General features: G+C 39.3%; 1 protein-coding gene across 6 annotated transcripts in view; it reads right to left on the bottom strand.

Moving 5' to 3' along the window:
• The window catches only part of NCKAP5 (NCK associated protein 5), a 998,748-nt gene that overhangs the window by 120,986 nt on the left and 860,464 nt on the right, over positions 1–17,298 (bottom strand). For all 6 annotated transcript variants that reach the window (XM_058434310.1, XM_058434311.1, XM_058434312.1 and 3 more), the window contains 2 exons: positions 16,931–17,101; positions 1,528–1,629 (listed from right to left, as the gene is read on the bottom strand). In XM_058434310.1, the coding sequence (XP_058290293.1) occupies positions 1,528–1,629; positions 16,931–17,101 (273 nt within the window). The remainder of the gene's footprint in view (positions 1–1,527; positions 1,630–16,930; positions 17,102–17,298) is intronic.

Raw genomic sequence — 17,298 nt, 5'->3', positions numbered from 1 at the left:
TATCCTCATTTTCTAAAAGGGAAGACTGAGGCATTGAGGTTTTAATACCTTGCCCAAGTTGCCCTGTCAATATAACATTCTGATGCCTGGCCCAAGTCCAAGCCATTATGCCATAATGCCAAGTCAGCCCTCTGACAATGAGCAGAGCTCCCAGAGATACACAGAACGCCATGCATCCCAGTGAGTTGTCATTGGTGATAATGATTATTCTTAAAATTCTTCATCAAAAATGTGTATTAGCTTCTATTGCAACATTATTTTAATTATGTTGATTTAACAGGCAAAAATACAACCTGTCTTCTGCACTATCCAAAGTATATTTTCCTTATTGTTTATTTTAGATTACTACCCTGAATGATTCATACACTTTAAACATTCTTACTGTGAGAAACGCAGTATAAAATCTACAATTTTAGTTAAAAAACAGAGATAAAGAATGAAGTTGGCCAGGTGCGGTGGCTCACACCTGTAATCCCAATACTTTGGGAGGCCGAGGCAGGCAGATCACAAGGTCAGGGGTTTGAGACCAGCCTGACTAACATGGTGAAACCCCATTTCTACTAAAAATAGAAAAATTAGCTGGGTGTGGTGGCAGGTGCCTATAATCCCAGCTACTCAGGAGGCTGAAGCAGGAGAGTCGTTTGAACCCAGGAGGTGGAGGTTGCAGTGAGCTGAGATTGCGGCCATTGAACTCCAGCCAGGGCAACAGGGTGAGACCCCGTATCAAAAAAAAAAAAAGACAGAGAATGAAGCCCAGAGTTTAATTCTTCCCATTTTTAAATAAAAACTCCACACTTAAAAAAAAAAAAAAAAAAAAGACTCCTGACTTTAAGGCTATATTATAGATTGGATGCCATTAGGTCTTTATGAATGTTTAAAGTGACAACATTCCACTGAAATTCAATTCAAATCTAACTTGAGAATATTAACATTTAATGGTCTATCTACACTGATAGAATTATTCAGTAAAATAAAAAAACAGTTATCCACAAATGTTCATGTCATTGTTTTAAGCCTCACATTTTTCATTATATATTTATTTGGCAATTGTGTTTTTTCAAGTTACTCTTTTTATGTCAACGAGAGTTAAAAAGCCACGCTGGTTAAAGTTTTGCCAAATAAGCACAAAGCTAACCCCAGCTAGAGAAAAAAAATGCAGAGCCCATGAATTTTTAAAAGTTCATACATAATATATCATAAAAGTAGGATGAATAATATGGGACGTGGGTTTTAATAAAAAGCTCCTTGACCATTTCTCAGAGACTCTGAGATGTAATCAATATCCAAAAAAGGTATCTTGGGGACAAAGCCAAGATTTATGATATTTTTGCCGAGAATGACACTTTCTGCTTACTATATCAGCTGGGGGACATGATATTGAATTTCAGAGAACACAAGAAAGGAAAGTATTTTTATCTGCCTGACAATGCTTCAAGGATGCACTTTATGGTTCGCTTGTGACATCATATTTGATGGAAGGAAAATAACAACAGAAACAAGTGTTCTGAAGGCAACTGGGAAACTCACATGCAGCTCAGCATCAGTTCGTGACTGTGTCAGACTTCGGCTTCTTTCCACCTCTGAAAGCAAATCTCCGGATGAAAGATCCAAGAGGCGTGAGTGAAGTTTCTAAGTAAAACCAAGCAGAAACATTGAATAGCGATAATTTAATTATTTGTTTCAAAATCCTGCCTTGGACAGTTAAATCTCAAAAGAGTTGGCATTTCCAGATTAGATAATACATGTCCTAATTTTAAAAAGTTTATTCTAGTTTATCAGTGTTCCCGTACACGTATATATAGGTGTATATGCAAATTGCATTTTGTAAATAATAGTGATGCTTTTACAGTCTGTCAGTCTGCCTTGGAAGATACGTAGTAGAAAAATATAAGTAGTAGTTAAAAAAATAAGCATTAGGAAAACTATGAATACTCTGATATATTTATTGGGTAGTATGAAAATTAACATTTGATATTCATATTAAGAAAACCAATCACCAAGTTCACCTTACTATGTTGAGCAGTAGTTAAAATCTGAGCAGATAATTATAAAAGTGACCTTATTTCTAAACAGCATTGATCTTGTGAAATATCTTCCCTTGGACACCTTGGACACATTTTAACTCAAAGTCATTAATGTCATCTGTTAGGAACAATTAATGTGAATAGAAAATAATTGCTTCGGGGACCTGGGGACTCTGAGGATTTTGTACATTAATATTCACGTGCTATTCAATTATATACTGAATTCTTTATTTCAGTTTTGTTTGGGAGGACTGCTAAGCCAGAGACATTTCACTATATTAATCTTGATACTAATTACTAAGGCTTTTCTGTGGACATTAAATTTGATCTGTTTAATTGCAAATACAATACAACTTGTGATTTATGCCTAATGTTTCTGCTAGGCTGATGACATTTTGAAAATGGCACTTATAGCCTGGTTTGTCTTGGTTACAACTTTTGTGGCTCCAGATGCTAAAAAAAATCTAATTGAGTAAGTGAATAATGCGGCTAAGCGTGCCTCTCTCGCTTCTGAAAAGTTTTTTCTATTCCTTTTTCTCCCCGGAGAGGCCCTGCTGCATACTGATGCTGATCTAAGAAATGCCTTTGCTTCTTTGCCACTGAGCAATGTTAGAATCATCTTAGAGGTCAGGGCTGTCCCACTGGTCACTCTGTCCCAGCATATCTACCATGAAGTCAGCAGGGACTACAAACTCCACTAAAATGAGCCACGTTCTCTCTGTTCCCCATTCAATACTCTTTAGGTTGAACTTCTGTGAGCCCTGAGTTCTTGGTTAGGTGATTATTCAACAAACATTTATGCAGCACCTCCTGAAGGATGGCACTGTGGCAGGGCTGTATTCTATCCTCCTGCAAGGGTAAAGGTATTTTTTTGCTGTTGTGGGTTGGCCAGTTCTCCTTCTCAGTGGACCTTCAAATTGTGTGTCTGTGGAGGTCCTTTCACAAAAAAGAAAATAATTTCTAAACTGATTGCCTGTTGCTTTGAAAATCCAAATTTCTCCAGCAGAGCTAAGACCTCCATAGGTAACCAGAACCAATGCATTGTTTCTGGACAGTTTTTATAATCCTAATTCTATAATCCTAATTCAAGATTCAAGCTCTAGAATCTGACTTTCCTGGGGGCAAAGATAGAATTTATCTCATCTTGCAATCTCTGGAACCTGACAAAATACATCATACTTAGTAAGCAGCCCATTAGTGCTCGTTGTAGTGTTTAAACAAAAAGATGTCTTTATATTTTACTCACCCCTATGTAAGTTTTAAAGATTGGGAGAGTGCCAAAAGAATTACAATGTTGTGAGACCGAAGAATACATTTATCAATATGCAAACAGGACAAGAAGTTATGGGAAATGACATTCAACAAAAGAAATGATTTTGAGTGGTATATCACGTGATTTGAGAGAAGAGGCCTCAATGGATTAGCTATCTGACTTATTCAGTTCATGAACGCACTTCATTATTACTTCTCAGATATATGATGTTACACTTTCACCTACTGCATGAATATATGCATCTAAAATCCTGCCCTCTTCAAGGCTGTTTCAGTGGCTTTTATCCAAATGGGTCCCTTCCCTTATTGAAACAGGGAAGGTCTGCGTGGGAGAAAGGAGAGGTCCTGGGGCAAGGACCAGGAGACCTGAGTTCTAGCCCTGTCAAAGGTACACGTTCTACAGGATCTCAGGAATGTAACTGAACCTCTTAGTCTCAAATTCCTCGTCTGCAAAAGAGAGATGGAAAAACTTAAACCAGAGCTACCATTTGACCCATCAGTCCATTGCTAGGTATGTACCCAAAGGAAACTCAATCATTCTACCAAAAAGATACAAGCACACACATGTTCCTTGCCACACTATTTACAGTAGCAAAGACATGGAATCAACCTAGGTGCAAATAAGTAGTGGATTGGATAAAGAAATATGGTACATATATACCATAGAATACAGCCATAAAAAAGAATGAAATCATGTCCTTTGCAGCAACACGAATCCAGCTAGAGGAGGCCATAATCCTATGTGAATTAATTAAGAAACAGAAAACCAAATACTGCATGTTCTCACTTATAGTGGAAGCTAGATACTGAGCACACATGGACATAAACATGGGAAGAACAGGCCCTGCAGACTACTAGATGGGGAAAAAGAAAGGGGGAAATGGGTTGAAAAACTACTTAGTGGGTACTATGCTCACTACCTGGGTGATAGGACCTGCATCCAAAACCCAGCATCACGTGACATACCCATGGAACAAACTTGCACATGTACCCCCTGAATCTAAAATAAAAGGTGAAGTTAAATAAAATTCCTAACAAAGTCACAACATCCAATGACGGAATTATAGGCATCAATAAGTGTGTATTTTCAGAAAAAAAAAGACAGAAGTGGCTATATAATCTACTACCACAGGTATAGAGAGGCACTATCATATTAAGAAGGGAAAACAAATAGGATAATATGCTGAAATTCACATAGGTCAATTTATTGTTATACCTGACAGTTGGTGGTAGGTAATTTCTTATATAATAAGGCACAAATGAATCATTCATTGTTATAGTTTTCATACATATAAGGCAAATAAAAATTGACTTAGAATAAAATAAAATCTGTTTACTTTTTAAAAAAAATTTAAACATTTAATTATTATTATTTTTTAAATTTTTAATTATTATGGGTACATAATAGTTGTTTATATTTATGGGGGTGCATGTGATGTTTTGATACAGGTATACAATGTATAATGATCCAATCAGGATAACTGGATTATCTATCATCTCAAACATAATAAAATCTACTTTTGTGTTAAGGCTATAGGCAAGGAAATGATAGGTAAATATCACACAACTTCCCTTAAATAACTGTGAAAGCACACAACCCCAAAGAGACTACACTTCTTATGATAAGAATTTTTATAATAGGCTCATATTTTCACCATATATATATATAAAATATACAGGCATGTGTGTGTACAGCACCACTTTTTATACTGATAATATATTACCTGTGCTTCGGTGAAAAATAGGTAGAATGTCTACATTAGAAATTTAATTAAGTCACTGTCAAAAAGAGCGTAACTGACATAAGAAGACCATGACCTCTTAAGAGGAGCCCCCCAGCTTAGGGGGCAAATTCTCCATCATATACCCATGTATAGTTCATACGTACTGTTAGTGTTCATCTGAATAAAATCTCATCCGAAATACTTTAAACTTCCTGTCTTTAATCTGCAAATCCCAATGAATTCTGGAGTTAGACATACTTCTTTTGTTTTAGACATGAAAAGTAGCAGGACTACTGAGTATAGGTTTGAAATAGGCCTTGTGTCATCTGTCACACTGTCTCAGTAACTGAGATTCAACTGGGTTTCAGAGATAGAGACTCCTAATTTCACACATTTTCAAACCAGAGGTAAGTGAGGGATCTTTTTACTCAAATGCTTCCTTTGACGGTGACAGTCTAATCCTCCCTGTCAGACTGGCTTCACTGTCTCTGCATTGTGCCCCTCTCCCGTCTGAGTTGATGTTTTGTCCATTTTTCCATGGCACACTCTCCTCCTCCTGCCCCTAGATCCTGTCCAGTATTCAGGGCCACACTGAAACCCCCCCTGTAAAGTCATCTATTCTCTCTAACCCACAGTGGATTCCCTGCCTTGAGGGATTGGACTACCTCTCATTTCGGTCCTTTATCCAAAGTGCACTCTTACTGAGTTGTTCTCTGTATAGGTTCTATCTTCCTAACAGGACGATCAGCTCCATGAAAACGCAGGCCAATCCCTTAATTTCTACGTTGTCCCAGTGGCAGGGACTAGCTGGGTGTCATAAAACCTCGGGAACCTTGGCCCTCTTCTTTCTGGGTGCATGGCTGGCCTGCATTTCCCGGCCTCCTTTACAGACAGGTGAGCCCACATGACATGTTTAGTTCTAGGTCATGGAGCCTGAGCAAAAGTGACATCTGCCCTTTCTTGCCTGGCTCAGGAATACCTCCCTCATAAAGTCTTCCATGCTCTTTATCCTTCCACTGGCTTGATGCAGCCAACTCAGCACAGCAACCTTGGAAGCCACTTGTTGAAGATGAAGCCAACCAGGTATAAGGAGTTTGGCTTCTTAAATTCTCAACTGGAAGAAAGCTACTCTGGGAAAAGAAATGGCTTTTTTGGATTTGACACAAGGAAGATATCAACTTATACTGAATTTGGGCCATGATTCATTTGGAGATTGTTATTATTGCTGACACTGACCTGGCTGACACAGTTCTCTCTGCAGCCTACAGGGTAGCCACTCAAGAAATATGCATGTTTCTATGTATTTACACATGTATATGTAGTGGCTATGTCAACAGCCCAAGGTGACAACCCCACTGAAGATTCTAGCTTCATAAGAAAGACACTTGCTTTCTGTCACTGTATGCAAGGGCAGGCGTTGGGGGATTGTGTTTAGAGCTAAGATGTATCACAATTTATAACAGAATGCACGCCTCATACAGGTGTAAAATACCAAGCTAAGCTCTGGGGACCTGGAATGCCAGGGCAGTCAGTGCCTGAACTACATATTGGGTCGGTAATATTTGGTGGGTTCACTTGCCTTCAGTCAGTCAGTTTTATGTTCTCTGTGCAGTTCTGTATCTGTAACTCAAGGCAGAGAAATGTCCCCCTCAACAGACTGTGCCAAGGACTGGCTGTCCTTTATCTGGCAGGATGAAGGTGGAGTGGACCCTTTAGGGTGGTAGTGACTGATTCTGCAGCTCTCTAGTTAATGATAGCAGCAGAGACTGGAGACTGAGGTGCATTTGAGCCTTTGGCTATTTAGTAGAGACGGGGTTTCACCATGTTGGCCAGGCTGGTCTTGAACTGCTGACCTCAGGTGATCCATCTGCCTCAGACTCCCAAAGTGCTAGGACTACAGGCATGAGCCATGGCACCCAGCCCCTCCAACTATTAAAAGCCAAATATCTGCACAAAAGAGAAGTTTTAACTGTTCAGTACCTGATCCGAGAGAAGGGACACCAACAGCTGCCCTGGCCGCTCCCTGTCTCGGTGAGTCCTCGCCTGCTCTAGCCCACTGTCTCTCTGGGTTCTGCCACACTCTGTCCCTTTGGCTGGCTGCTTATTTGGACCTGGCCATGTTTAGGGATCACCCTCCCTCAAATCTAGTGGACTGGATGCTGGGCTGATTTCTCGGATAAAGAACTTACTGCTTTTTCAGCTTTAGTTTTGTTTTCAAATTGTCTCCACTTTGGAGAGCTGTTCTCACCTCACAGCTTCTAGAAAGCTTCCTAGAGCCCCATTTCTGCTCCCTCAACTCTGTCTTAGGCGGGCCCTGGGCCCAGGGTTTGATTCCCTTTAAGCCCAACACAAGGGAAGCAAACCTGGAGTGAGTTATTATGAAATCCGAGTATCTTTTGATATTCTAACTTCCTCTGATTTCCTGTAAGTAAGTTCACCTTTCTAGAGGATTTGGGGCATGTTTAAGAGAAGCATTTTTAATATGACCCTGAACAGACATAATCAGGTGAATAAGCTTTGTTCCTTCTGTTGGGTAATAAGGCAATTTCACAGGTATGCATAAGGATCTCCAAAAGGAAGTTCCAGGAAATTTTCTGAAATAGCTTGGAGCCTTATGAAAATAATTTTTCTGTGGAAGCCAAATGATCTTCCATAAAAACCCCAAAGTTTTGCCTTATTCACATAATAGACTTACATTTTTGCCACACTCAGAAGTGTGATTTTTCATCAGCCCCTCCAGAATCCCATCAAGAGAGATTGTGGCAGATCCCTGGGTTCACATTTCACAAGTTTCATTCAATTCCATTAAGAATTTATTATAAAACTGAATATTACATAACTGCATATTATATAACTGAGTATTATATGGTCATTTCTTAGATTCACAAAAATTCGAGACAAGGACAAAATCTTTTTTGATAAAAGCTGGTGTTTAATTAATTATGCCATTATTTCCATTTTGGGCTACAAAGATAAAACATAATATCTGCATTCAGCCTTCCTGCTGATGTGACAGTGTGCCTTCCAAATGTTCTCCTAGAGGCCCTTTAAAAAAATATGTCCATCATAATTTGATCTCACCTCAGTGTCGGAAATTTTTACAGCTAATTTTTTAAGCCATCTGCAACAGTCCTTGTTGCAATTATTATTTTCCCTGACAACTTTTAGACTTGCCTTGCACATCAACGTTTAGCTGCCCTGAATGCATACTGTTTTGCTCTGGATGGTACCTTGGCAAATGACATGGCTCTATCTCTTTTCCGCTTCTCCAGGACCCAACGTTATAAAATACTTTTGAAACAATTATTCCACAGCTATATTCAAAACCTTCTTCAGGAGTCCCCACTTCCATGACGGCCTGATTATCCAGTGGCTACCTAAGGGAGCAGCATTTGGTTTGGTGATTAGAAAGTTTATTCATGGTCTCTGCAGCTTAGACTGATGACCAGAGAGCACCTCTTACCTGTCCTTAACTGCTGCGATTCCATTAACAGTGCCCCAAGGCACCAGTAGGTAGATGGATGAGGATGAAAACAGCAGACTTTGCCCTAAAGAGCCTCCACTCTAATTAGTCCAACACTAATCTATGCTTTATGCTTTATGAAGCATCTACTATGTGCAGAATCATGACTCATTAACAGAGCTGACAATATCCCTGAGCAGACCAAGCACATGAAGGAGAAAAAAATACAAGAATTCTTAAGGCAGAGCATGCAAACAAGATCACAGTAGAGTAAGGGTGCCATGTAGCTAGGGATGGTGGAGGCCAGTGTATTAACCACACAGTTAAATACATGTAAGAGAATATTCTGTGCAAAGGGAACTTAGCTCTTCCTGCAGAGCTCCCAAATCTCTTGGTTTGAAGTCTTTACAAAACAAACAAACAAACAAACAAAAATTCGGAAATATTTCAGACCTAACAGCAAAGTGACAGAATGTTGAGAAAAAGGACAGAAGGTTAAGGCTCCCATGGCAGGCCAGTCAGACATGTGGGCAGGAGGACAGCCGAAGAGTGACTCGCATTTGCTTGCCAAGCCTGACTCTCTGAAGCTTCCCTTTTGTCTTCTTCTGTGAATATGATCTAAGGGAGGAAGTGATTCAGCACAGCCTGAGCCTATTCTGGGATCTAAGAGACACAGAAGTGCCCTGAAATTTCCATTTTCATCACTAATTACTTTAACAGGTACTTTAATAAGTGCTTTCCAATTGCCCCCGCTGTTTTGTACAATTATCTACACTGCATTTTACATTTTTAATCAAGCTTTATTTTTGAAAAGTTCTGACTTTCTGAAGATTTTGCCTTTTACATGTGGGGGAACACATATTTTCCCTCTGATTTCACCAAACTAAAAGGATTAGTTAGTGGGGAAAAAAAAAACCCCAAAACTTGACCTATTTTTACCAGACCTATTGGAAGCTCCACTGATAGTCACTAGAGTTCAATGTACCACTTATTAGGAAGAAATGAATTACCACTTGCTCTGTGGGGGGAAGAGACACTCCGTGAAGTCCTTTCCCTAATCTTATCTCATGAATCTTCATACTACTGTATGGAAGAAGCTGTCATGTTAGTTTTTAGAGATGAAGAACCCAAGATGACAGAAGCGAAGGAAGGCATCTGAAGTCACAATGCTACATATATTTCAGGAAGCAGGAGGGCCAGGATTCTGTCCCAGACCTGCTTCCTTCTGAGTCCAAGCTCTTCCTACCACATTCTGCTTGCTTTTTCTATGAAGGAAGGACGTGATAACATCATTGCTATCTTTTACAAGGCAAATCCTATGGAAGTAGCTTATTTCTGCCTAAATGTTAAGCCCACAATTTGAGCAGCTCCCATCAAATTAATTATGTTGCCTTGGTGATTTTCCTTCCCAGGTTCTGCTTTAGAGGCAGATAATTGGGAAGGAAATAATAACAATAACAGCAAGAATAATAGCTGTGAACACTTATCGAGCTCTTTTTAGCACTAAGTGTGTGTTTCACATATGTTATCCTTTTAAATCCTCATTACAACCTACAGTAAGAACTATCGTACCTGTCTTGCAGGTGAAAAAACTGACATACAGAGCTAAAAAAAATCTTGCCTAATGTCACATAAATAGTATCTGAACCCTGGACAGTCTGACTGCAGAGTTCATGCTCTTAATTCTACCCAGTTAAGTCTGGTTAATGATGATTTGTTATAGACAACTTATTGAAATGACAATAAAAATTAATCAGACAGTAAAATGAACTGCATATAGAATTAAAAAATAATTACCTCTAAATACAATGTGATATCTTTGTTTGCTAGACTCAAACATCATTCATTCATTTACTTAAAATCACGCTTTCCTTATTATTATTCCATTGTTATCACTATTGGTATTTGATTGGTATTGTCAATTTCATTTGCTTTTTAGATCTCTACATTCTTTCCATGGAAGCATAATTCCATATGTAAATTTGGACCTAACTGAAAAAATAAAACTATGCAAAAAAAAATGAACATTTATAGAGTGCTCACTTGCAGGCTAGGTCTCGTGCTAAGTGTTTACATTATTTTTAAAAAATTTAATTTAATTTAATTCAATATTTTATTTTATTTTTATTTTTCCAGAAGTTATTGAGGCACAGGCAGTATTTGGTTACAAGAGTAAGTTCTTTAGTGGTGATTTCTGAGAATTTGGTGCACTCATCACCTGAGCAGTAAACACTGCACCATATTTGTCATCTTTTATCCCTCGTCCCCTTCCCACTCTTCCCACCAGGTCTTCAAACTCCATTCTATCATTCTTATGACTTTGCGTCCTCATAGCTTAGCTCCCACATATCAGTGAGAACATAGGATATTTGGTTTTCCATCCGTGAGTTAGTCTCCAATCTCATTCAGGTCACCGCAAATGCTGTTAATTCATTCCTTTTTATGGCTGTGTAGTATTCCATTGTGTATATATACCACAGTTTCTTTCTCCTCTCATTGACTGATGGGCATTTGGGTTGGTTACACAATTTTGCAGTTGTGAACTGTGCTGCTATAAATGTGTGTGCAAGTATCTTTTTCAAATAATGATTTGTTTTCCTCTGGGTAGATACCCAGTAGTGGCATTGCTGGATCAAATGGTAGTTATATTTTTAGTTCTTTGAGGAATCTTCACACTGTTTTCCATAGTGGTTGTACTAGTTTACATTCCCACCAGCAGTGTAGAAGTGTTCCCTGTTCACCATATCCACTCTGACATCTACGTTTTTTTTCATTATGGCCATTCTTGCAGGAGTAAGGTGGTATTGCATTGTGGTTTTGATTTGCATTAACTGATCATTAGTGATATTGAGCATTTTTTCATATGCTTTTTGGCCGTTTGTATATCTTCTTTTGAAAATTGTCTATGCATGTACTTAGCCCACTTTTTGATGGGATTGTTTGCTTTTTTCTTACTGATTTATTTGAGTTCACTGAAGATTCAGGATATTAGTCCTCTGTCAGATGTATAGATTGTGAAGATTTCCTCCCACTCTGTGGGCTGTCTGTTTGCTGTGCTGACTGTTCCTTTTGCTGTGCAAAAGCTCTTTAGTTTAATTAGGTCCCAGCTATTTATCTTTGTTGTTATTGCATTTGCTTTTGGGTTCTTGGTCATGAAATCCTTGCCTAAGCCAATGTCTAGAAGGGTTTTTCCAATGTTATCTTCTAGAAATTTTATAGTTTCAGGTCCTTAATCCATCTTGAGTTGATTTTTGTATGAGGCGAGAGGTAAGGATCTAGTTTCATTCTCCTACATGTGGCTAGCCAATTATCCCAGCACCATTTGTTGAAAAGGGTGTCTTTTCCCCACTTTATGTTTTTGTTTGCTTTGTCTAAGATCAGTTGGCTGTTGGGTTTATTTCTGGGTTCTCTGTTCTGTTCCTTTGGTCTATGTGCCTATTTTTATACCAGTGCCATGCTGTTTTGGTGACTATGGCCTTACAGTATAGTTTGAAATTGGTTAGTGTGATGCCTCCAGATTTGTTATTTTTGTTTAGTCTTGCTTTGGCTATGCAGCCTCTTTTATGGTTCCATATAAATTTTGGAATTTTTTTTTTCTAATTCTGTGAAGAATGATGGTGGTATTTTTATGGGGATTGCATTAAATTTGTAGATTGTTTTTGGTAGTATGGTCATTTTCACAATATTGATTCTACTCATCCATGAGCATGGGATGTCTTTCCATTTGTTTGTGTCATCTATGATTTCTTTCAATAGTGTTTTGTAGTTTTCCTTGTAGAGGTCTTTTGACCCCTTGGTTAGGTATATTCCTAAGTATTTAATTTTTTTGCAGCTATTGTAAAAGGGGTTGAGCTCTTGATTTGATTCTCCATTTGGTCGCTGTTGGTATATAAAAGAGCTACTGATTTCTGTACATTAATCTTGTATCCGGAAACTGCCAAATTCTTTTATCAATTCTAGAATGGAGCTTTCTAGAGGAATCCTTAGGGTTTTCAACGTAAATGATCATATTGTCAGCCAACAGTGACAGTTTGACTTGCTTTTTACCAATTTGGATGCCCTTTATTTCTTTCTCTTGTCTGATTGCTCTGACTAGGAGTTCCAGTACTATGTTGAAGGAGTGGTGAGAGTGGGCATCCTTGTCTTGTGCTAGTTCTTAGAGGGAATGATTTCAACTTTTCCCCATTTAGTATTATGTTGGCTGTGGGATGGTCATAGATGGCTTTTATAACATAAAGGTATGTCCCTCATATGCTGATTTTGCTTAGAGTTTTAATCATAAAGAGATGCTGGATTTTGTTGAATGCTTTTTCTGCATCTATTGAGATGATCATGTGATTTTTGTTTTTAATTCTGTTTATGTGGTGTATCACATTTATTGACTTGTGTAGGTTAAACTATCCCTGCATTCCTGGTATGAAACCCACTTGATCATGGTGGACCATCTTTTTGATATTTTGTTGGATTCGGTTAGCTAGTATTTTGTTAAAAATTTTAGCATATCTATGTTCATCAAAGATATTGGTCTGTAGTTTTCTTTTTTGGTTGTATCCTTTCCTGGTTTTGGTATTAGGGTGATGCTGGCTTCATATAATGAATTAGGGAAGATTCCTTCTTTCTGTTTCTTGTGGAGTACTGTCAAAAGGATTAGCAACAATTCTTCTTTGAATGTCAGGTAGAATTCTGCTGTGAATCCATCTGGTCCTGAACTTTTTTTGTTGGTGGTAATTTTTAAATTACTACTTCAATCTCACTGCTTGTTGATGGTCTGTTCAGGGTATCTAATTCTTTCTGGTTTAAGCTAAGAGGGATGCATTTTTCCAATAATTTATCCATCTCTTCTAGGTTTTCTAGTTTATGTGCATAAAGGTGTTTATAGTAGCCTTAATTGATCTTTTGTATTTAAGTGGCATCAATTGTAATATCTCCTGTTTCATTTCTTAGTGAGGTTATCTGGATTTTCTCTCTTCTTTTCTTGGTTAATCTTGCTAATGGTCAATCAATTTTATTTATCTTTTCAAAGAACCAGTTTTTTGTTTCATTTATCTTTTTATCTTTTGTATTTTTTTTTTTAATTTCAATTTCATTTAGCTCTGCTGTGATCTTGGTTATTTCCTTTCTACTGCTGGGTTTGAGTTTGGTTTGTTCTTGTTTCTCTAGTTCCTTGAGGTGTGACCTTAGAGTATCAGTTTGTGCTCTTTCAGTCTTTTTGATGTAGGCATTTAGGGCTATGAAATTTCCTCTTAGCACTGCCTTTGCTGTATCCCAGAGGTTTTGATAGATTGTGTCATTATTGTCATTCAGTTCAAAGAATTTTTTATTTCCATCTTCATTTTGTTTTTGACCCAGTGGTCACTCAGGAGCAGGCTATATCATTTCCATGCATTTGCATGGTTTTGAAGGTTCCTTTTGGAGTTCATTTCCAGTTTTATTCCACTGTGGTCTGAGAGAGTGCTTGATATAATTTCAATTTTCTTAAATTTATTAAGACTTGTTTTATGGCCTATTATATGGTCTATCTTGGAGAACGTTCCACACACTATTGAATAGAATGTGTATTCTGCGGTTGTTGAATGAAATATTCTGTATAAATCTGTTAAGTCCATTTGTTCCAAGGTATAGTGTACATCCATTGTTTCTTTGTTGACTTTCTGTCTTGATGACCTGTCTAGTGCTGTCAGTGGAGTACTGAAGTCCCCCACTATTATTGGGTTGCTGTCTATCTCATTTCTTAGGTCTATTAGTAATTGTTTTATGAAGTTGGGAGCTCCAGGGTTATGTGCATATACATTTAGGATTGTGATATTTTCCTGTCGGACAAGGCCTTTGCCATTATATAATGTCTCTCTTTGTCTCTTTTAACTGCTGATGCTTTAAAGCTTCTTTTACCTGATCTAAGAATAGCTACTCCTGCTCGCTTTTGGTGTCCATTTGTATGAAATCCCCTTTTCCATCCCTTTAAGTTTACGTGAGTTCTTATGTGTTAGGTGAGTCTCCTGAAGGCAGCAGATGGTTGGTTCATGAGTTCTTATCCATTCTGTGGTTCTGTATCTTTTAAGTGGAGCATTTAGGCTATTTACATTGAATGTTAGTATTGACATGTGAGGTACCATTGCATTCATTGGGCTCGTTGTTGCCTGTGTACTTTAGTTTTTGGTTTGTTGTTTTTGCTTTTTAACTTGTTTTTTTGTTTTATAGGTCCTGTGTGATTTATGCTTTCAAGAGGTTCTGTTGTGATGAGTTTCCAGGATTTGTTTCAAGATTTAGAGCTCTTTTCAGCAGCTCTTGTAGTGGTGGCTTGCTGATGGCAAATTATCTCAGCATTTGTTTGTCTGAAAAAGACTGTATCTTTCCTTCATATATAATGCTTAGTTTCACTGTATACAAAGTTCTTGGCTGATAATTGTTTTGTTTGAAGAGGCTGAAGATAGGGCTCCAATCCCTTCTAGCTTGTAGGGTTTCTGCTGAGAAATCTGCTGTTAATCTGATAGGTTTTCCTTTATAGGTTACCTAGTGCCTCTTAAGATTCTTTCCTTCATCTTAAGTATGGATAGCCTGATGACAACATGCCTAGGCAAAGATCATTTTGTGATGAATTTCACAGGTGTTCTTTGTGCTTCTTGTATTTGGATGTTTAGGTCTCTAGTGAGGCCGGGAAAGTTTTCCTGGATTATTCCCCCAAATATGTTTTCCAAGCTTTTAGAATTCTCTTCTTCCTCAGGAACACTGATTATTCTTATGTTTGGTTGTTTAACATAATCCTAGACTTCTTGGAGGCTTTGTTCATATTTTCTTATTCTTTTTTTCATTGTCCTTGTTGAATTGGGTTAATTTGAAGACCTTGTCTTTGAGCTCTGAATTTCTTTCTTCTACTTGTTCAATTCTATTGCTGAGACTTCCAGAGCATTTTGTATTTCTAAAAGTGTGTCCAAAGTTTCCTGAATTTTTGGTTGTTTTTTAAGCTATCTATTTCCTTGAATATTTCTCCCTTCACTTCTTGTATTAATTTTTGGATTTCCTTGCAGTGGACTTCGCCTTCTCTGATCCCTCCCTGATTAGCTTAATAACTAACCTCCTAAATTCTTTTTCACGTAAATCAAGGATTTCTTCTTGGTTTGGATCCATTGCTGATGAACTAATGTGATTTTTTTGGAGAGTGTTAAAGAGCCTTGTTTTGTCATATTACCAGGGTTGGTTTTCTGGTTCCTTCTCATTTGGGTAGGCTCTGTCAGAGGGAAGGTCTAGGGTTGAAGGTTGTTGTTCAGATCCTTTTGTCCTATGGGTATTCCCCAATGTAGTACTCTCCCCCTTTTCCTATGGATGTGGCTTCCTGTAAGCCAAAAGTGATTGTTGTCTCTCTTCCAGATCTAGCCACCCAGTGAGTCTACTCAACTCCAGGTGGGTACTGGGGGTTGTCTGAACAGAGTCCTGTGATGTGAAATGTCCATGGGTCTCTCAGCCGTGGATACGAGTATCTGTTCTGGTGGAGGCGACAGGGGAGTGCAGTGGACTCCATGAGGGTCCTTGGCTTTGCTGCTTTAATGCTCTATTTTTGTGTTGGTTGGCCTCCTGCTAGATGGTGGCGCTTTCCAGAAAGCATCAGCTGTATTAGTGTGGAAAGGGACCAGCAGTAGGCGGGGCTCTAGAACTCCCAAGATTACATGACCTTTGTCTTCTGCTACCAGGGTAGATAGGGAAGGACCATCAAGTGGGGGTGGGGCTAGGCATGTCTGAGCTCAGACTCTCCTTGGGTGCATCTTGCTGCCACTGCTGTAGGAGAGGGGGGTGAGATTCCCAGGTCACTGGAGTTATGTGCCTAGGCTGAGTCATGCAGGTTGTCAGGGAAGTGGGGGAAAGCCGGCAGTCACAGGCCTCACCCAGCTCCCATGCAAAATAAAGGGCTGGTCTCACTCCTACCATGCTCCCCCCCACCGCCCCCCCGACAACCCCACCTCCTGCCCCCTCAACAGCACTGAGTGTGTTTTCAGGCGGAAGGTGAGATAGGCTTGAAAACTTGCCCCAGGCTACCCAACACCCAGCTGAGAAAGAAAAAAGGCTTGGTTCTTCCCCTGCCTGTGGAGTCTGCAAACCAGATTTGCGCCCTCCTCTGAGTTCTGGCTAGGAGGCGTCTGGCCCTGTTCAAATGTTACAAAGTTCAGCTGGAGATTTCCTTCTTCCTGTGGAGTTTTACCTCCTGCTCCTCTGGCCACCTTCCTGATGGATCCCTGTGGTGCCAGGCAGGAAGGGGCTGCTAGGGGACACAGCAAGCTCCCAGGGCCTTTCTGCTGCTGCTTCTACCCGTGTATTTCACTCAGCTCTCTAAATTGACTCAGCTCCAGGTAAAGTCAGAAACTTCTCCCACAAACAGAACTTCAGCTTCTCCAGTGGTGGTGTGTGTTAGGGAGAGGAGGGTCTCCCTTTCCCACTTCCGCAGTTGGGGCACTCACAGTATTTGGGGCATCTCCTGGTTCCTGCAGGAGCAGTCGCCTCCTTTGCAGGGTCTGTGAGTCCTCTTGGGATTGCTGGTTTGTTCTTGCAGTTGATCTGGAGCTAAAATTCATAATGCGAGCCTCCGCATGCTGCCTTGTCTGGAGCTGCAATCTCGTCCTGCCTCCTGTCTGCCGTGATGAAGGTGATATGCATTATTTTTCCTTATTTAACCCTTGTGGTCACTTTATGAGGTAGAAACTATTACCAACTCCATTTTTCAAATGAGAAAACTGAGGGACAAGAGGGGCCAAGTAACTGTTAAGTCAAGGATTTGAACCTGGACATGAACTTAAGGGCTGCCCCTATGGCACCTCATTCTCTGCCA

The sequence above is a fragment of the Hylobates moloch genome, unplaced genomic scaffold (genome assembly GCF_009828535.3).
Source record: "Hylobates moloch isolate HMO894 unplaced genomic scaffold, HMol_V3 SCAFFOLD_24, whole genome shotgun sequence".
In the NCBI taxonomy this organism is placed as follows: Eukaryota; Metazoa; Chordata; class Mammalia; order Primates; family Hylobatidae; genus Hylobates; species Hylobates moloch.
This window is presented reverse-complemented; position numbering and strand designations above follow the sequence as displayed.